General features: G+C 37.7%; 1 protein-coding gene across 17 annotated transcripts in view; it reads left to right on the forward strand.

Annotated features, from left to right (window-relative positions):
* Positions 1 to 21,894, forward strand: part of ncam1a (neural cell adhesion molecule 1a) — a 272,147-nt gene that overhangs the window by 178,165 nt on the left and 72,088 nt on the right. For all 17 annotated transcript variants that reach the window (XM_044370543.1, XM_044370539.1, XM_044370540.1 and 14 more), the window contains exons 2-8: positions 7,102 to 7,176; positions 8,554 to 8,763; positions 11,214 to 11,357; positions 15,401 to 15,538; positions 16,793 to 16,910; positions 19,742 to 19,902; positions 20,833 to 20,975. In XM_044370543.1, coding sequence (XP_044226478.1) covers positions 7,102 to 7,176; positions 8,554 to 8,763; positions 11,214 to 11,357; positions 15,401 to 15,538; positions 16,793 to 16,910; positions 19,742 to 19,902; positions 20,833 to 20,975 — 989 coding nt within the window. The remainder of the gene's footprint in view (positions 1 to 7,101; positions 7,177 to 8,553; positions 8,764 to 11,213; positions 11,358 to 15,400; positions 15,539 to 16,792; positions 16,911 to 19,741; positions 19,903 to 20,832; positions 20,976 to 21,894) is intronic.

Consider the following 21,894-nt stretch of genomic DNA (forward strand, 5'->3'; position numbering starts at 1 on the left):
GCCTCAAACTTCAGGTTTTTTACCAGCAGACGGAATCGACTACTTCTCGTTTGGTCGCTCCACAAACTCGAAGTAATGATGGCCACGTGACCTGTATAAATATTTGTGAGTTTACATAATTTGGAATTAAAGAAGTCTGCGGTTAAGATGCTAAAAGCCTATTTACAGTAGCAGGCTGTGAAGTCCATAATCCTCTCGCTAGAGAATGGCCAGCACTCACATCTTCACTCAGTGGTTTTGGTTATTGTTGGTAAAATCTCACGGGCATATTTGCTTGAAAGTGTGGAGGGATAATCAGTAAATTAATACACCATTGCTAATATTGCTTCTGAGCTTATACCATGAGTAGCTTTGAATATGCTCTCCCGTCTTAGTTCTTTTCGAATTAATAACTTGGAATGATCAATCCGCTTGGCAAGCGATTAACTAGGTAAACATAGGGTATATGTGTGTGAATATGTGTTTGTATCTATGTATGGATGGATGTGTGGGTAACGGAGTTAATTAATGCTTTCAGTTCCCTCGAGTTATTATAAAAGACCCTACCTTTTTGTTTATTACAGGATAATATCAGGGTAATGCAATTTTGATCCCATTGCCTTAAATGCTCATGAAAGGTATGTTTAGACTTTCAATAAACAAAATGGAGAAAGGGGGAAAAATAAATCATTATTTTTATTTCATCTCTCATATGAATTAAAGCCTGTATGGTGATTTTTATCATTATAAGGTGTTATTGTGTTGCTTTAAGTTTGTAATAGGTTTATACAGCCTACTTCTTATTTGTTTTCCCAAATCACTTTGGAGGAAACTTCATTGCTACTCAGCACATTGATAAAAGAACAAATTTTGTGCAGCATGTGTTGTTGGAAATATATTTACTGTTGCAAATTGATTAAATACGTACTTTTTAAGAGACAGGTTTTGTAAAGAGATATTAGTGAGCAAACAGTACCAGTGAGGAAGAACTGCTGGTAAACACTGTGGGATGCCATCTTCCATGGGAATGCATGCAGTGAAATAACTGTCTGTGTCTTTGGTTGCTGTGGCCTCTAATTGCCAATGGTTTCCGGGGACAATCTGTCCCTTTTTTCCAAGAAAAGAAAAACAAAACCTAAAAAAGCACAAGGTGCACCAAGGTTTGAAGGTAGAAACTGTCATCTCTGGTTATATAGCTGTGCTGTCCTCAAAGGCTGGAAATACAAGGGGCATGGTCTTAAAAGTCTACAGGGCCAGAAAGGCAGAATGTAGTTTTATTTAGACAGACAGACAGACAGACGTTTAAGGAGAAGGGGTGAACCAGATAAACCCGATTTTCCTGGGGTTTCTACAGTTTAGCTACAGCATATTGAGCTACTGTATCAAGATAGCTACTTAACCTAGCTGATCGTCCAAGTTCAAACTGGCCTTGCCCTGGTTTTTGTCAATAACACCCTCTCAGGGACAGTGTAAACTGCAGTTTCTTGATGTCTATACTTCTGTGACTTCCTTTAGTAGTTTAGTACACCGCCAACTCTTGCCCACTACTCATATTACTGGGAGCTATACAGTCTTTATTTATTTGTGCCAGAGAAATTTACTCTCTCTGTGTCACTCACTAACTTTATCCACATAAGATGAAAAGAGAATAGAGTAACAACTGAATATACTAAAATGAAGTCACAAAGCGGACGTTGCTGCAAGTCACTGAAGTACAGACAGAGAGACAGATTCTCTCAGGGCCATTTATTCTGTCTTGACAGGGCCCTGCCACACATAATACCCTGGCCCAGGGCTAAGACTAACCACACTTGTATTATATGCGAGCCACAGACCACATTACTGTAAAAGTAAGGATACTGTATCATGTTTTGCATATATTAGTACTGTTGCCAAACACTATATAAATGAAAGCATGCAACTATATGACAACAAAGGATGTCATTCTGAAAAAATTGCTGAAGTCTAGATTTACAGTGATTTACAAGTTTTTCTTTCTCAAATAACTAAAAGATACCTTCATGATGAATGATAGCAAGAGTGTTGTTTGTCAAAGAGCAGAATGCTGTGACTATAGGTGTCTAAGCAGCAGAATGATGAGTAAAGAAGGACTCTCAAGAGTAGACAGAGAGGTTTATGAGTCTTTAAAGATGACTGAAAGTGAGGAACAGGCTTAGTGGATAGATATTAGATTGGTGTCATGAGTGAGCACGTCAGGGCACAGATAGCTTTATCCTTTATCTAAGCTCTCTCCTCACTATGCCAAGTACTTCTTTCTATCTACCCTGTTAATCTACACTTCTGCTCCCCAAATCTCCTTTGCTTCTGAGTTTCTAAGTTTACCTTTTCATTTGCGTAATCTAGGTCAGGTCTGTCTTAATTTCAGTGCTTTGATGAAAACTTTAAAGGCTACTCATGCTTGTGTTTTTTGCATGTTTTAGCATATTTACAACAAATTGTATATAATTTACATTACTGAGCATCAGCACAAGTCACACAACTCTTAAAACAAGGACATATTACAATAGATGCAGATCATACAAGACAATAGTACAAACATTAACTAGAAAACAATATTAAATCAATATTAGATCTCCCCGCCACTCCCCCCAAAGAAGACAAATGAACACTAGACTTGAACAAGAATCAATTAATAGTATAATAAAAGTAATTTTCAAACTCAAAAAGCTCAATCAATTTAGGGTAGAGTTCCTCTTGAATTGCATTGAATTCAGACCAACACGTGTTATCTGTTGATTACAAAAATGGCTTAAAATCTAGGTCTTCATTCAACCCTCAGGCTTCAAGTACTCAATCTGAAAATTCACAATGCCTCGCTTTTAAGAAGCAGCTTTTCAAAATCGCCCCCTCTTTCTGATAAAAATACCTTTTCAGTTCTTATATACATAAGGAAAGAGACTGAAAATTTAATTTCCATAAAAATGGTATGTTACTGAATAAGTCATTTTATCACATAAAATAGCACTTGTATGTTCTGCTGTTCTTTGTTTCAGTTCTCTTGTTTTTACCACACATCTTTTTTTCACATGGACATGTTAACAGATAGATTACACTCTCATTGTTTCTCCAAAGTACTCTTGTCATTTCTTTTGTTTTATCTGCATGTTGATGAAACAAGTTGGTTGTGTTGTACTGAGCTCACACTTCACATTTATAATTCCCATCCGGCATTGGGGTAATTCAGTTTGAGATGGCTGTCATTTTGATGGGACTTTTTTTTTTTCTCTTGAATATCACTCTTTTTTGGTCTCTATGCACTTTATCAGGTTGTCTTTGTGCAAAAAAGTGTTTTTGAATCATTTAGAAATATCCTAATTAATAAAACTGGTTAAAAAATATTTTTCAAAACATACAGATTTTTTTTATGGCCTAATGAATGTGCTTTTACTTTTATCCAAACAGCTACATCTTGTTTCTGTCTGAGATGCATTACAAAAACACCTGCACGGTCCTTTACCACATTGGTAAGAAGTCAAGTGTTACAACTACCTGGCTTTTTAAAAATAATTATTTTTATTGGGTTTTTTTCTGATATGGTCCATAAAGATGAAATATCTACAACAAAAAGCAGTGCATAACACTACAAAATACTTTATTCTTGAAGTTGTTAAGATGTGGCATCAAACTATCCAACCCAAAATAAATTTATATGAATTTGACCATCATAACATGACTACCTAGAATCTTATCTAAAGAGGAAGTAACCTCGATGAGTGTTATTTTAACCTGTACATGTTGAAATGGAAATATGATAGATGGTTCTTGCTCCATTTGGCATGAGCAGAGAGGTAACCCAGCCAGTACAGTTTCATCTGAACAGAGAAAATCCTCATTCAGATGAAGAACAAAAAGGGTCTTTTCAGATGTTCATTGATTACACCTGAAGATTTCTCTCATTTTTACGCCTTTATGTTATTTCTGACAATAGGCTCTCAGCAGAGACAGAGTCACACATGCTTGACACATGAAACTCAACAGTCACATCATCCTTGAGACACTACACAAGTGGCCATTTAGAGACATACACTGAGAAAATGACTCTGGGAATAGCTATCTTTCCCACACCACCTGGACTCCTTTTTGTTGTCTTTATTGTTGCAGATATGATCAGTTGATTTTTGTCCAGTTGTCTTAGTCTTAGGAGTCGTGGCTAAGGTTTGCAGCATGGTATCTGTGATCTTATGAGATGAGGGAAGGAAAATGGATATGTTGTTTTCTTTGTATCTACCTCCAGCCTGTAAAAGCAAACATATCGTGGGTTGTGGGTTTCCATGCCTCTGGAGCCTTCATGTTAGCCCGCTGGAGCAAAGCCAGGTCATTCATGTGGCAGAGGCAGTGTTTAACTGCAAATCAATATTTGTATGACTTCTTCACTAGCTGAGCCATAAGGGAGATGATATTGTTGTCTTGAATAGTTCACTGAAATCAATATTTAAAACTATCTTTGTCCAGCAATATTTTTGCCTATTCAAATAGATTTTGCCTATTCAAATAGACTTTGATAGATTTCTTTTGCTAAATATAATGAGTCCAGAACATTGAGCACATCGTTGGTTTATAAACACTACATAGCATACTGTGTACATCTTTGCAGTTTTAAATGCTATACACACAGCAGCCCATTATTTTTTGCTTCATATTCACAGCATGGTGATGATTACTTTTCAAATAAAGGAGTGTGTAGAGAAAAAAGGACATTGAAAAACTCTGCTGTTAATGTGTCTTCTTTGTCAAGCATGTGTTTCTATGACAGTGTTGAATTATGAAAAACCTCCATCTCATTGTGTTGTAATGATAGTTGGCTACCTGTCTTGTGAATGCAGAGTCCTTGCAAACCATTCCCATGAATTGCCTGGTGAGAGCTGAGCTGAGACTGACTCACTCATTGTGGCGACATGCTGAAGGCTCAGCAGGATTTTTCTGTCAAGCTCCGGATCACGATACAGTGGTGTTTCTGCTTCGCAGTCTGCGCTTTACTATCATGTCACACATCACTGAATATAGAAGTCTTAAATTAAACCATGTCACATTTAAAAAACATCACCCTCTCTGGCATTCTGGTGCACATGTGCAAGTTATGATTTCCTGATTAAGCCCTTTGAAAATTTTTACACATTTAATACTTCATTGAATATGCAATATAAGAGTATAATATAAGATTTTGAATTTGAATTTCTTAGCGCCCAGGAAGGAACAAACACCAGGTGTATCTCTGCACACTCTCATTTCTCATCTGTGTCACCGTAGCTTTAGCTGATGCTGAAAGATGAAGTGCATTAGAGTCTCAGGAAAAGGATATTCTTTGATTTATGGCATTATGCCTTCTAAATCATCTGCCGAGAGAAAGAGGATTGGGGAAAACAAGATGGTGAGCACCCTGGAATGATTCATGTCTTTTATAAATGAAAAATATATCTTTGGATAGTGTTCCTAAAGACTGCTGGTGAGGACTGAAGATCAACTTACTCCAAACCAGTTAAAATGCAACATTTGAAATACCCAATTTTTATTATTTTTTGATAGATAATTTGCCACGCAGTTGCTCTACCTCTACACTGTGTCTTTTTCTTTTTCAGTCAATTTAATACTGTCATGCCTGCTACGTGCTTTGACGTAGTTAAGTGTCAGACAGTTGATTGTCACAGGGTGACAGGTACATATCCATGCTTCGTTAACAGGTTACACCTTGGAAGTGTTGGTACCAAAATGTATAGCTTTTTACAGGATGAATGAATAATAGGGAGTGCTGTAATCTCCGGTTTTGTTTTTTATTGGCACTTCAGAGGCAGCTGGATCAACAGGTGCTATTGACATTAAGTTAATAAGGATTGAATGTTAAGTGCAGTCAAACTAGGAGGTAAAGGTAAAAAAAAGAGAAAGCACGTGACTTTCCTTAGCAGACAATGATCTGGAGCTCCCAGAATTTTTTTAAAAGTCAAGAAAGTTGTCATTTGCTTGAAAAAATTTTAAACTTCTGAGTTGTGTTTTTTGTACATTCAAAATGTGTTTTAACAGAACAGCTAAAAGTTAACATACATTACCTCCTTAAAAGTATGTTGTGTAGTTCACTCCATTTACCTAGACGGGGATGGTAAATAAAAAATTTAAATACATGTTAATGTTGTTTATTTAATATATCTACTTCTGGTTGTGTTTACCCAAAAAAAAAAAAAAAAAAAAAAAAACATTTCCCAAGAGCTCAACACTGCTGCAGGTTAAATGTCACCAACTTGACAAAGTTAAATGGAGAGCTATAAGAATGAACAAGGGAGATCAAACACACACAAAGGTTACAGCTAAATGTAAAAAGTTTGGAAAGCTAACATTGAAAGAGAGTGTGTATGAATCTTGTTAATGAGGGAGAAACTGTCACAATGACATAGAATATGTGCACTGCTGTAGTTTTTTGTATGTTAACAACTAATCGTTCAGTAAAAACAGTGATATTAGGATATTGATAGTGAACCAGAAGAACACATCGCATTTTTAAGAAAAGGTGAAAGGGACCCTCAGAGATTACATCGAGTTACAGAAGCAAGTGGAACAGCAGCTAGCCAGGAAGTGACATCAGAGTTTCTTCACCTTATATACACCACATATTTTTAAGAATTCCATCATGAAATAGACCATTTTAAATGGTAGTGTGCTTAATTTATTATATTTTTGATAGTGAAAATGTGTTCAGCCCTTTGCATTTTCACATTGGGAAAACCCACCTGGAAATATCAAAAATGTAACAAAAATAAGATAAAAAATTAAAACATAAAAAATTATACTAATTGCACAGTGAACAAAGACTTCTATGTATAATATATCCTTAACAGGTGAACCCACTAACAACCTCTCAGTTTGACAATGTCCTTGTAGACAATTTAGACTCATTACCCATCTGCATGGGGATGCTGCACTCTAACAAGCATAAAACTTTCATCCCAGGGTTGTATCCATAGAGCGTATGCCTGAAAAATGGTTCTTTTGAGCAGGCAAAGCAATTTGATTGGGCTCCTTGCCCTATTGTGCTTCGCTCCTGTGCCATCGTTCCTCTCGCTGGAACCAGAGACTAATGTATATTTTGTTCTTTCTCCTCTTTTCTTTGCCCAGCTGCCATCCAGGTGGAAATCACTCCATCACACGGGGAGATCAGCGTAGGAGAATCCAAATTTTTCCTCTGCGAAGGTAAGAATGGTCTTGAATACATCTTGATGCAAAATGTCACCACATGTAACTGAAACTCTGACTGGACCTATTGCAGAAAGTTTTGGGGTTTTTTAAATAGGTTTTGAAATGTGTCTTTGTTCTTCCAACCCAATACAATAGATGTGACTGGAAGGTTTCTTTTTAAAATGTGCCCCCATTACTCTACTTTTTGGGAGGATTATTTTTTTCACCAATCTGTTCACAGTGAGGATTATCCAGAGTAAAGTCTACACACATTTTGCCACAATATTCTGTACCTGTTGCTGATTCGAAACAAAAATCCTCGAGTCTAGCCGGAATCCACACTCACCATGACGTGTTGTCTAGTTTGAGCAGTTCCAAGAAGCAGCTTGACCTTGCCGTTAGCTGTCCACTACTAGAGTTCAAACATGTTTGATTTTATCATACCAAAAAATAAGATGCGCTTGTTGTCGGAGCACCTTGGAGACGAGTCTTTTGCAGGAGATGAGATGAGAGCACAAACAAGGGGGTGAGGAAGGAGGCAGGCATCGGACACACCCACAATCACACTCACACACTCACCTCTACTGAGATCAGTTGTGTAGTTTTTGCATCCCTACTTACCCCTTCATTGTATTGGGGTAGATATCTCAAAACCTGGGAAGCTATCTGCATGGGTAGATGCCACCAGAAGTTAGGAGCAAATACATTTGTCCCTAATTTGGGTGAACCAACCCTTTAAAATCAGTCATTATACTGCAACAGTAACCAGTGGCCTCTTAGTACTGACCTGATGCTGCACAACTTTTTGAGATAATGAAGCCAGGAAAGCAAAGCTCAATATCTTTGTTTGACGTTTTCTTTTTATTTTCCTTCTCTTTTTTGTTCTATGAGGGAACATGGCTTCAGCTTTGACTCATTCTACAGTTGAAAAGGATATCAAAATGTGTTTAGGGTTCTTTGTGTGACGGCATTAATATATTTCAGGGAAACAAATATGTCTCAGCTTGCACTCATCTCTATAAAAAATGAATGATGTGGAAAAGTTGTTTGATTTTTCTTTTAGAGAAAGTTGCCTCCCAGTGAATAATCATGTCCTACTGAGCAAGTAGGAATTATTTATACCACTCTTTTCATGTTGTTTTCATGTTATGTTGAATATTTAGTCTGATCTTAAAAGGACATTGACTGTAAGGAGATGGGTTTTGAATACAATAATGTCTCCAGGCATGATTTATGGTATGTCGTTATTAGCTTTTTAGACACACAGAATATCATGAGAGTGCAGAGTCTTGCTTAAACTTATTGAAGTAGTTGTTGTTGCTATGAACTTCCTTACATAATTCTAGCTTCCTTGCCTTATGCTTCATTTTCTGTTTCTTTTTTCTTTTTTAGTGGTGGGAGATGCGAAAGACATAGACTGGTACGCCCCCAGTGGAGAGAAGATCCTCCCCAACGGGCAAGATATTTTTGTGAGCCGCAACGATGAAGCCACGTCGACCCTCACCATATACCACGCCAACGTGGACAGCGCTGGCATCTATAAGTGTGTGGCAAAGAATGGGGACAAGGAGGCCCGGGCCACGGTCCAAGTGAAGATTTTCCGTAAGTCTCACCTTTTTTTTTAAAAAAAATTTGAGTTCTGCAGTAACTTGGTAGAACAGTGCCTTCAAAGGGATCTTGTGGACATTTGGCTTTAAAGGATATAGTTGGAGATTTTCTATATTTTTCTTAATGTCAACAAATCTCATGTGCAGAGCCAAACCACCAATGTATTAGTATTAGTGTATGTATTAGCATAGAATTAGCTTTAGAATATGACGAATTACTAATCATATATCATGTAATTACACAGGAATATACTATACAAACCTGACAATCAAGCTGAAAATGTTCCATTACAGTTTTCCGTAAATATTTTTTTCTTGTGGACACTGTTGAAAGCAAAGGATGTAGGACGCGTCTCTGTATCGCTCCTCAGTTAGTGACAAAAACAGAGGCTACAAGAGGCTACAAGAGTGGGCAGCAACAAGCCCTCACCCTGCGGCTAATATTAGCCCCATGGGAACACTGACCGTGGAGCTGCTACATTCCTCAAAACTGATATTTTCGGTAAAATTGACTGAAAATATCGGTCTTTCTCTATAAATCTCAGATCAGAGAATCAATTTTGTCGATGGAGAGAGGACACAACATGCTCTGTGCAGTACTTCCTGCAATCCAACCCAGTCTCCTAGATATTCCATTTATATAATGCAAAATGGTTTAGCCAGATATGTTTAAATGGAGACATAATTACTGGCTGGATTATGTTCACTGGCAACATTTTTTCCAGTGGACATAATCCTTCCATTCAAACACATTTGGCAAAACCATTTAGAAGAATAGAAATGTAGGAGATGGTTGGATGGCCTTAACTAAATTGAATGTCCCCTGAATTGTTGGCATCTAAGGCAAGAGATATGCTTAAAAGGCTATAAATGTAAACAATGTGAAACTGTGTGAAACATTATGCTACTTCTTTGTAAAATTTCCAAACAATTCATTAATATGTACTCAAAAATTCCCAGGTATGTTTTGAGGAGTTTGGTGAAGCTCTTACATAACTTAGGGATACGTAACCTTAAAGGTGCAGTGTTTAGAATTTAGTGGCATCCAACAGAACGGACTTGGCAGAAATGGAATATAATATTCATCATTCATTCATTCAAGTATGTTTTAATTAGTGTATAATCAACTGAAAATAAGAATTGTTGTGTTTCTGTTACCTTAGAATGAGCCCTTCATATCTACATATGGAGTGAGTCCTCTTCCACAGAGGCCGCCATGTTGCACTGCCATGTTTCTACAGTAGCCCAGAGCAGACAAACCAAACACTGGCTCTAGAGAGGGCCTTTTCACGTTTTTCGCGGGCACCGTAGGTTGTCCTACACGCTTGGAACATGGATGTATAAAGAGAACTGGATACAGCATCGGAGGCGGGCCCCGTTCATTCCTACAAAAGTTGCTCAGTGGCACACGAAGCAATAAAAAATCGACTTCCCGGTATGAAAGTACTCGGATCTTCCGCATTGTGTGGCCCATAGAGTGTGCGCACTAGTGATTTTCGCTGGCCGAGTCGGCTACTTCCGGTTTAGCCCTGCGGCTAACTTGAATGGGGATAAAACAATTCAATCATGCGGCTCTTCTGGGCTTTTGAAATGTGATCGGACCAAATGGATTTAATTCTGATAGTGAGTCATTTCGCGGGGGCTGTGATGCTCAGAAAAATGTATCCGCTGATTTACACACTTCTCTTTTACAATGTAAGTCTATGGGAAAAAGTCTTTTTGGGCCAGTGTGCATCATGTGATGCTGTAATTACACAGTTTGGCCGCTATGTTAAATTTGCTTCAAAGCCTGGTGCTCTTCATGTATCCATCCGTGGCTTTGAAGGGAAGGGTGGGGTAGGGAGGTTTTCATTTGGTTGCAGTCTGCAACCTCACCGCTAGATGGCACTAAATCCTACACACTGGTCCTTTAACATATTTTGCCTCAAACTCTTTAGGCGTTCAGGCAGAACACAGTTATATGTTACAAAAATACAAGGGGCTGCATGGTTCAGGACGTGATGGTTCAGGTGAGTAATAGATTCATGAGTTTGCACAGCAGTTTAAAATTTTATGGGGAAGGATTTTACTACTTTGGAAAGTTATCATGACCGGTATTATTTTATGTTTTGTTGTGTTGATCATGAGGTAACGTGAGGTAAATCATGTCACTCTGTGTTGCAGTGGAAGGTGAGCCAGGTTCCACTTTTTAGCAGTACGACTCTGTGTTTACATGGACTTAGAGTCTTTACCACAACTACCTTCCTACACCATCTATAATTATATAATAACTAAACCAATGAAACTTTTTGAAAATGATTATTAGAAAAGCTGAAGTTCAACTGTAAGCTTTTTTTATGCAATGTAAATATGCCACAGGAGTGTTCTCACCTTTATATGTTCAGTCTGAAAGTTAAGATATTTTTAAACATGTGTAATATGTGTGCTTGTCACATCTCCCCACAGAAAAGATCACCTTCCAGAGTGCTCCCAGTCCACAGGAGTTCAATGAGGGTGATGATGCTGACATAATCTGCGATGTGGTCAGTTCACCACCACCCACCATCATTTGGAAGCATAGGGGCTCCAAGATCCAGGTTGCCAAAGATGGTAAGCCAGCCCAAATAAAAATGTTCCAATCATTTTGCTACCTTCTCACCTCCAACCTGCCTAACCTTCCTGCCAATGCTGTCTGCCAATTCATGCATTCCAATCAATTTGTCACACACTTCCTCATCTTTTCTCTTCCTGCCCATCACCAATGAACAAAGCCATGCATTTTCAGCAGGGGAAGGAGTTTTAGACCTCATAGATGATGCATGAACATGAAAATTCCATTTCTTTAGCTCAGCAAGATGTGGTTATTGTCACCAGAAAATATGTCCAAGGGCAGATAGGAGTTCCCAAACAGGGGGAGAACTACATTAGAGGCAGAAATAATTTGAAAAATTGAAGAGAAAAAGGGAAGGACTAACAATGGGCCTCATTAACAAACCGTGTGTACTCACAAATCTGTGCTTAAACTGTGCATACTAACGTTTTAAGCACAATTCCGGGATTCATCTTTATATTCTTACCTGAATTTGTTCTTGGTCTGCAAACAAATTTAGAACTGCCTTAGACCATGCGTACACACAAATCATAAATGTCCCACGGTCTTAAAAAATGATAAAGTCAGTATTTATTCAATGTAAACAGTATATTAGAATCACAATTATTTAAAAAATGATTGGACCTAAATATACAACATTTAAAATCGTGAAATTGCTAATAATGCACAGCTTATTTACTCATTTTAAAATGAATAGCTAAGACGTTGTAATCTACAAATCATCATCATAAAAGTAATTGAATTATTAATATATTAAAATTATCCTGTTCCCACTTTTAGATGACAATAGCTTATCCATTGGAACTTCCATATTGGTGACGCTGATTCATTTCTCCATAAGATTTGGCCGTGATATATATGCAGCTGGTTCACCAGCATCCTGTTAAGCATCCTCACAGCCTGACAGTTCAGTAGTGGCACAGGGAGGGGCGCTCTGCTTTCAGTACATCATGGCCTGTTGTGGACAGAGATGAAACACAATGCACACCTGGCACAACAGTAGAGATTTATTTATTAATTCCACAGACCTACACATTTACCAACTTTTTATTTTGTTACGGACGTACTGTGTCGTAGTGGTGCAACAAGTATGCAGGCTGTATACTGAATACACAATCGGGACCCAAACGGTTGTGCAATGACATGTTTACCAGCCAAATCTGCCTTTTCTGGCCTCTACTTCTGAAACTATTGTTTTCATTTCACTAGCAGTAAAGTTTTTCTGTATTTTTCCTCTTTGCAATGAGTGACAGCTCTCTCCACTACTACGCTGCTCCAACAGAGCTTTTCTTATATAGAGAAATGGGGACGTGGTAGTATGCTAATTACCGATAGCAGGTATGCACCCGTCAGCTTAGACGATGATTCTGATTCACTAACATACACACGGTGGTAAGAACAAAATTGGCCAGTGCAATCATGTGATGAAAAAGTAATTTTTTGCGTGTGCACTTATTTCGTGTGCAAATTAAGACTATTTCTAAGCACATATTAGTGAATGAGGCCCAATGTCATTTAAGTCTTCCTATCCTGTCACTAACAAAAAAATACAATCTAGACACACCAAGTTATCCAGATGATCGGTAGTTCACCAAACTACTACTTTTTAACACATGTAGAAATAGAAATGATGGTTTTATTTCAGTATGTGTTAGAGGTGTTTCTTACAGTTCACAGTTGGGTGTGGCCCTGTCTTTATGGTGGGATTGGTAGATTTGCTCACTGTTGAAACTCTACTATTTAGGCTACACTGAAAATCTTGTGAGTATAGGAAATACTCACTGCCTTAAGGCTTGAAAGGAGTTCCTGAAAAGTTGTTGCTTGCATGGCTGTAACCAGCTTTGATTTGCAGCAGTTATAATGGATTCCAATGCTAACTCACAGTCACAGCAAGAAAAAAGTCTCAATATATATCAGTATATTCTAAACAACCACCGCTTTGCCAATAAACATGCTTCAGAGCTATGAAGCGTAACAAAGAAGTATGTAGCTCTGTGGAAAAACTATTGAGTGTTTCGAACAAACAGTAATTAACACACAGATCAACACCTTAGAAGTGAGTAGTAGGGATGTGCAGAGATCCAAGTATTTGTATTTGTACCTGTATTTGTTGAGGCAGCAAAATTATTTGCATCTGTATTTGTATTTGAATAAAAGTGGAAAGAGGCTTAAAAATCCTGTTTTTGTTTTTATGACACTTTTAATTTTAAAAAATTATAGTGTTACAATAAGTGTTCATGAATAAACTACCTTACGAAGGAGGTCCCCACATCGGGTCTTGAACTGGAGTCTCCCAGATCATAGACGACTGCGCTGACTACTGAGCTAATACTCTACTCATCGTCTCATGCAGACAGACCTCTACCTATTTATACACCCATAACACTTCAAAGGCAATTATTGCTTTGCACTTCTCATTTATTGCCTATTTTTTACAACCTAACTTTGAGGAAAGGAGAAAGGGAACAACAGGTTATGGAGAGTCCCTTGGGAGCACTTTGCTTGTGTCAGTTGCTCAGCTTTATCTCTGGGGAACACCCCCAACAAATATTTTTTTTAAATATTTGTATAAAACCCACTATTTGTGCTTTGCCTAATAATGTATTTGTATTCTGGCACACCCCTAGTGAGTAGTGCTGCAGGAGGGGACTGAGAAGTCTCTTTGGAGGTCTGAATACATTTTGAAACACTTTGCTGTCATGATTTCAGGTCAGCACTGGAATCCATTGTAACTACTGTGAATCCAAGCTGGAAACAGCTGCAGTTCTCTGTAACAAATTACAAACTTTTCAGCCCCTTTTCAGCCCCATCTGCCAGTAAGATGAGAGGGCATAAATGGTGTAGTAAATATATCCATGTACAATTTTGTGAATGACTTCATGCATCTTCAGGCAGCTACTTTCTTTGGACACTTGTTGACAGCATTGGTCCAGAAGCAGCTACTAAAACTTCGGTGTGCTGCATGAGAACTGAGGTGTAGAAGAGGCAGGAAAGTGGGGTTTTGTTTTACACTTGAACTGGGTCATTTTAACCTTACAGTAACCCCTCCCTTGGTGACCACTGGAGAGCCTGGACTCACCACAGTGTTGTGCTAAGCCCGCCTTTATTCTTGGACTCTCTTCAAGGAATGTGTTTTTCACTGGAAAAACCACTAATTGTAACCGACACTGAAAACTGAAAAACTGCTTGTGTAATTTTCCTCAGAGCAGCAGTTGATGTTACCAAAATGCTGCAAGTTGCATTGTTAAATCTCTTATCAGAACGTATTCATTGTAATATGTGTCAATGTGACAAGAATTAACAGCAGGTCAATACAATGTCTTCTTCTATTGAAATACTTTTTCACTAAGCCTTCAAAAGAGGTTTTTGACTTAAATTTTTTGACTTAAATTATTTTAATTTAACTCTTAAATTGAGTTGTTATACCCCCTGTACATGTGTGGTTTAATTAGAAATGCAGCAGCTCTACAATTGGTATAAAACACGGCTGAAATACATCTTGTGTAGCCAGGGTGTCATGCAGGGCTCCAACCACTCGCCTGATTACCAGGGATGATTGGGACTTATTAATCTGGCTCCCACTTCTTGCCTGAGCATTGCAGTGAAGTATTTCAGTTTTATAATGTCCTTTGTGAAATTGTGTCTGCTTTTATGTACAAAGAACGATTTAAGGAAATAATCATAATCAATTTAGAGCTTAGATTTCTTAGATATTGTTAAACAATCGCATACAGACATGGGCTTGGATTTTTATGATCCACTGATAAGATTCCATTCTTAATTTTAACTTCTTGTGGCTCCAAGGAGGGAAAATACATAATTTGCTTTGAGATTAAGCATCAAATTTATTCATACAAAATGTTACAAACAAAACATCACTAAAACGGACAAAAGAGCATATAGAAAGTACATGTTATACTTATTACTTTTAAATGCATACAGGCCACATTGACGCATTTAAAACAACTGTTTTGTTGTGTCATTACAATCTGTATAATCTTGGTGTGATAAATTATTGTTCTGTTTACCTTTTCTGTTTTAGTGCGATTCAGGATCCCGGAAAATGGCCACCTGCAGATCCGTGGCATCAAGAAGACAGATGAGGGCATGTACAACTGTGAGGCTCGTGTCATGGCGAGGGGAGAAATTGACTTTAAGATGATCAAGGTTGTTGTTAACGGTAAGAACTTTCTCCTCCCTTTCTGTCCTGTTGCTCAAAGAGGAGTTTTTTAATAGAGTACAGTAGTTATGACCCTGAAAACCTTGGGAATGTACTTTTTAAACCTTAAATATGGCTATGTGGAATATGTGCACATTATTGCCCCAAATGATGTCAGTTTGTCAGTTCATTGTCCACAAGATACCCAAACAACTACTGGCCATATTGAAATGATATTTGGTACAGATATTCATGATCCCCAGAGGATGACTCCTAATGATTTTGTTTATCCCCTGACCTTTCGTTTAGCAGCATCAGTAGGCTGAAATAATTGCCACTCTCATGACAAAATGCCAGTTATGCACATTTTATCTAAAAATAATAATAATTAAAGCTGCAAGCAGCGTTGGTCGGGACCTCGCACTCTGGCCCGTCGGGATCACATCATTTTGCTTTTTAAAAATGAGGGATATTTAGTGTGGTGTGCTTTTATTTTGAAAAGTTTGATTGACATGTGTACTGTCAGGTGTGTAGAGACAATAAGTAACTGCAGCTGGACACAGAAAAATACTCAGATATTTGAATGGAGTGTGAGCGAACCCACATCTTTTTGAACATTTACTGCGTCCACATAGTTTTAGATACAGACTTCATTTGAACTTTAAATGAGTCACGAGACTTTGACCTACAAATCTTGAATTTACATGTTTTTTCTATCTTTTATTGTTTTTGAGATATTAGAGTGTGAGTTTTAAAGTCTTTTCTTGCTCCTCCTGTGATTTTATAATGAGTGTGTATTGCGGAATGTTTCACAGCACTGAGGGAGTGACGTCACCAGGAGCAGTTGGAGAGGAGGATTTTAGAGTCCACTTTTTGTGAAATCCCATGACTTTGGCCAAAGCTTACATTAAAAATCATATTTTAATAGGAAATTGTGTGGCGAATCCATTGATATAGGTTTGAAAGTGGTCAGACTTATAGTTTAGATGTCAGAAGCATCTATTTGACACAAAGTTCACGCCCATAGATTGCCCATCGTTTAACATTGTAAGGTGTGATGTTGCACTGCAATTTTCAGGGCTTATAAAATGTTTAGGGGGTCAAATTTAGGGTTTAAGTGGCATAATAATAAAGGAAGAAAGAGACAAACAAACAAACACATGAACATACATATATATTTTATAGATTATTTGTTTACATCTACATGTCTGGACAGAGCCTCTTCAGAATACCTTTTTAATGCACCTGTTGCATGTGCTTGTATCTCTCTTTCAGTACTCCCCACCATCCGTGCCAGGCAGTCAGATGTCAACGCTACAGCAGACGTTGGTAGCTCAGCTTTGTTGGCCTGTGATGCAGATGGCTTCCCTGAACCCATCGTCACCTGGGCACAGTACGTCAACCGCTGCCGTCAGCTCAGATCCACATCCTGATCAGATCAGGGGCAGATTTGAGCTGTCACAAAAATTAAGCCCTTTTTCTTTTCTAGTCCACTTTTTCTGGATTTCAAAGAGAGACATGAAGTAAAAGGAAAATTTAAAGAAGAAAGAAATTGAAAAAGATACACATTGTGCTGAAAGGAACCTTTTCCGTACCACCTCGCTAAAAGCTTCAAAGTAGCTCAACATCACATTTATGGATTCTGCTCAGACTGAAAGCTGCTGCAAGAACATAGAGGTCATACTTCTATATGTTTTTATTCCTTGCGCTTTGCACATGAAACATTTTACAAAAATGGGACATTTACAAAAGAATTTTTATCATTCGGCTGTAAGAGCGTGGAATGAAAAGATGTTCTGCTGGTTCTACTTTTTCCATAAAAAGCATTTTTTAACTAATATTAACTGTGCAGGTAGAAATCAGTTGGTGAGGATTGCTTTTGTTGTGCTGGAGTGGTGGGATAGCACTATTTATTTCCTGAAGTTTCTTTCCATAGCATTTACAGATTTCCAGCAGCTCTTGAAATTGACTGCAGCTGATCAGGTCGGTTCAGTCAGTTAAGAACCTTACTAGGTTCTATAATATAGGTCTAGTTGTTTTTAGACATTTTAATGTGGAATAATTACATATTATAGCTTTAAGGAAGGGTTTTTACTGTTTTACATGATCAACTGTATTAATGTGGCCATCAGTACACAGTACATGTTGACAGTATAAACCACATATTTAAAAAAAAAAAAAAATCAGAAAAGGAAAGTATTTTTGAAAAATAAAATACATATTGATTTTATCCACTTAACAGGGCTCAGTTTAGTGAATGAATGTTCCAATATTTCAAAGCAATGCTTGCAAAACAAAAAATAAAGGCATGTGTCTCCTGCATAAGGTCATGGAAATAAAAATATCCCCTTCACTTGAATGTTTCTTATAAATGAAAACACATATTTGAGAAATATAAATGTCATATTTCATAAGAATCTGGAGTTTCTGAAACAGACAAGCTTGTGAGATACGTGACTCTGTTCTGGTTGCAATCCTAGCAAAATGTTTCTGGAGGACCAAAATTTTGTGGAGAGTAGTAGGAAAAATACTCACTCAATCTATATTAAAACATGAACTCTTCTTATTATAGCAGTAGATTAATTTATTTCTCTGCTAACTCAGACGGTTTGTTCTCTTCAACTCAAACTCTCATCAACAATAATTCCCAGGAATGTTGTAGTTGACCCATGAGGCATCTCAACACTTGCCAAATTAAATTAGATTAAATTACATTCTTTGTAAAAAAAAAAAAAAAAACTAAAAAAAACCAAAAACTAAATATTTATACATAATAACTATGAGATAGAATTGCTGTATAACCAATCAGAGCCTAACAAATAGAATGAAAATATGATTTCTACAAAAAAGAATAAAATATATATATATTAAACTAAGAGCAAATAGCAGCTGGGATATAAAATGTGCAGCATGTTTGACTTTATTAGATTTTGTGTGGTAAAAGCAGTTTGATCTGTAGCTCATGAGATGTTTATAATCATATTCTGTTGGATGCTGGTGTTTCATAGGAATTGATGCACACATTACTGAGGGCTTTAGACTTTCCTAAAACCTAAGTGGTACAACTACAATTTGGGTTAGATAGCATGTTCATTTAATATCAATACAGTATTGATCCGAGTCCTTATGAATACCTTATCAAATCTATTTAGGTTTAACTTGATATTTAATTATTTTGTCAGCAGAGAAGGCAAAACACTACCAGTCTTCACAACCTATAGATACAAGCTTAAAATTAGATACAGTAAAGTAGTATAAGACATCAGCTGTTGTCCTACATGCCGGACGTCTTGATAATCAATAATTAATTTGATAAATTAAAATTTCAAGAGTCTGAATCTCTCAATTAAACTTTTATGCTTATAATATGCATGAAAGTTTAACTCAGTTTTGAAAAGTTGTATAAATAACCAACATTAATTCATCTTCGTATAGCTGTTTGCTTCATATACTTTCATATTCATGGTGCATCATTCACTGCTATCATGCAGCAGCACCGCCGCTGTGCAGAGGAACCTTTAAATAAGACCTTTTTTTCCAGAGATGTGACTGAATAGGACGATTGAAGGCTCCGATAATGCTCACAGCTGTTTTCCATGCGGCAGAGCTGATGTGTGATGTAGGTGTTGGGAGGCTGATGGAAATGCAGATCCATGGCCAGAGGAGAGTTGTGACACACAGCGAGGTTGTTGGGAGGACAGATGGGTGAGGCGGTGAGAAAACAGAGGGGTAAAGCTCTATTTGTTCTGGTTTCCTAGGGCTGCTGACAGGGCTGTCATTCACTGTCTGTCTGTAAAATGCTTCAGGAAGGCTGCTACTCCAAGCACACAAATACTTAATTCTCTACAAACAGGATTCTGACCTTTAGCAAAGACTTCTGCTTCTAAAGAATGAAAATCTGTATTTTCCCAAATGTGAAAAAAACATGCATCATCGTCAGATTGCTCCATGGCTTTCACAGAAACACAGATGTGAGGGCTAAAGGAGAGCTTAGGCAAACAAAAGCTATATGTTGGATATGCTCTCAGGGGCATACGCTAGGGGACAGCAGCTTTTCTGGGCTCCCAGCCTTTGTTGGGTACCAGCTGCTCTCTTCCTGAGATAAAACTCCAAACACATCATTGTCAGAGAGTTAAGAAACTTATTTGTAGGCCCCTCAAGTTGTGTAAACAAACACTCGTGATGTGAACCCTGCCTTTTTTCCTCTTTTTCACTCTCCTACAGTAACAACATTGTCCTTGAAATGGGTGATAAGTACAGCCTGAATGAGGATGGTTCAGAATTGGTAATAAAAGATGTCAAGAAAGTGGATGAAGGAGATTACACTTGCATTGCCAAGAACAAGGCAGGAGAGAAAACCGAGGAAGTCAGCCTGAACGTGTTTGGTAAGAAAATAACTTCATTCACTTATGTTTGCATACAGAACACTGTGACTTTTCTTATGTACTTATTGACATTTGCTGTACGCTCCTCTACAGCTTTTCCAGTGGGTGGGTGCAGGCTTACACAGCGTGAAGCATACAGTTTAAAGAGAAGCGTGTCCAATTGAAAACTAATTAAGCCACCCCTTAGGACATTCAACGATATCACACTACAGTCTCTCTTCATGAGGAAATTTGGACCAGCCTTATGAAAGCATGTGTTTGCAGCTCTATTATAGGCTAATGGTGTATGAAACCAATATCCTGGTCTTTATTAATGTCTCTATACTCTAATATAATAATGGTTACAATATGTAACAGTGATTTAAAGCTGCACTAATTAACATTTTTTTTATTACCAATGGATAAAATATTTATGTGTGATGTGAAAGGTGTTACTTCCAGTGACACACTCACAAAGAATTAACAGACAACTTTGCAGAGCTTCTCAGCAGCAGGCAGCTATTTTCAGCTAAAAGCTCTGATAAACCTGCACACTGTCTGCTACCTACCCAACAGCATGCGGATAAAGTTAGCATCCTGCTGTTAAAGCAGCTCTGGAGCCAGAATCTTTTCCTCAGGAGTTGGTAGAGACCAACAGAGAATAAATAATTGAACTAATGTTCATCAAGTAGCCAAAAACATGAAATGAATATTGATGTTGCTCCTTTTCTCCTTGTCTATGCATAAATAGGCAATTGCTTGCTGCCATGCTTTCTAACATCACCTTTGCAACTTAATAAAATGAAAATATGTCCAATGATGTGTTTTCAGCTGGTTGCTGCCTCCGAGTAGCTAAAAAAGTATCAATGAATGTAGACTTACTTTTGGAGTGTCCTTATCAGTGTCTAGAAACCCATGATTTAATTATACTTTTTTTTGTCTTGCTTCTAGTGCAACCTAAGATTACCTACTTGAATAACCAGACTGCCTCAGAGTTTGACGAACAAGTCACCTTGACCTGTGAGGCTTCTGGCGACCCAACACCCACCATCTCCTGGAGTTTTGAAAACAGAGTGTTCACTGAAGGAGAGCAGGTACAAAAGAATATTCATGCAACGTTTTCTTTCAGCAAAGGTAGACAAAACCACTTTCAGACAGCCTTAATGGCATTATGAAATAATACTGAGTCTTGACTGATGCTTAATTCCACACTCAACATCGTTAAATAACTACAGAACTCCTTCAAACTGATTAGTAGCTTTGAGAGTACAGGCACATAGATTCGTTTGAGCATTTAAGTCTCAATGACTTGCATTTCTCTTTCAGTCTCAGACTTACTTCAGTGAGTTTAATGTCCAGTTTATCTCAGATCATCAGTAGCCGATGAGTTGGCCAATCAGCTCAAACTGCTCGCTGTAATCATATATTCTGAACTTCTTATCGAGTCCTGTGAATTAGCTCTTTTTACATTAAGGATTGGATTCTGTGACCTTTTTAAACTTTTGACAGCCTCCAACAGAATTGCAGTAAAGATTTTGTACATTTCTATCATGAATGCTAGAGGGGGGGTTGTGCAGATTGCCATAAAACCAATTTCAAGGCAGTGCAATTGCATGGTATTCCTCAGTGTTATTAAGGGTATACAGTATATAACACTTTAGACCCTATTAATCACAGGCATTTAAAAGGTAATACTTCTGTGGAATTACAATGTGGAGTGCTCATTGATAATTCAAAGAAAATTAAGTGAGAATTAGTTTAAAAGCTGAAAATGAGTTTGGTGAAATTAGCATAATTTTTGCTGTGTTAAAATCTAGAAGCCCTCTATCCCTCTATCTCAAAATCAGATTGTTTTGAGCTCAGTTATGCTGCTCTAGCAAACTGCTGTGATAATCCACTTTGGAAATGAGTGGGCACTTGCTCTCAGGATGAATATGATATAACAGTAACAAAGCCTTTGCACGTAAAGCCACATAAGGGTTATACATCTTTGTCACGCTCTGGTGTATATCC

The sequence above is a fragment of the Thunnus albacares genome, chromosome 13 (assembly GCF_914725855.1).
Source record: "Thunnus albacares chromosome 13, fThuAlb1.1, whole genome shotgun sequence".
Lineage (NCBI taxonomy): Eukaryota > Metazoa > Chordata > Actinopteri > Scombriformes > Scombridae > Thunnus > Thunnus albacares.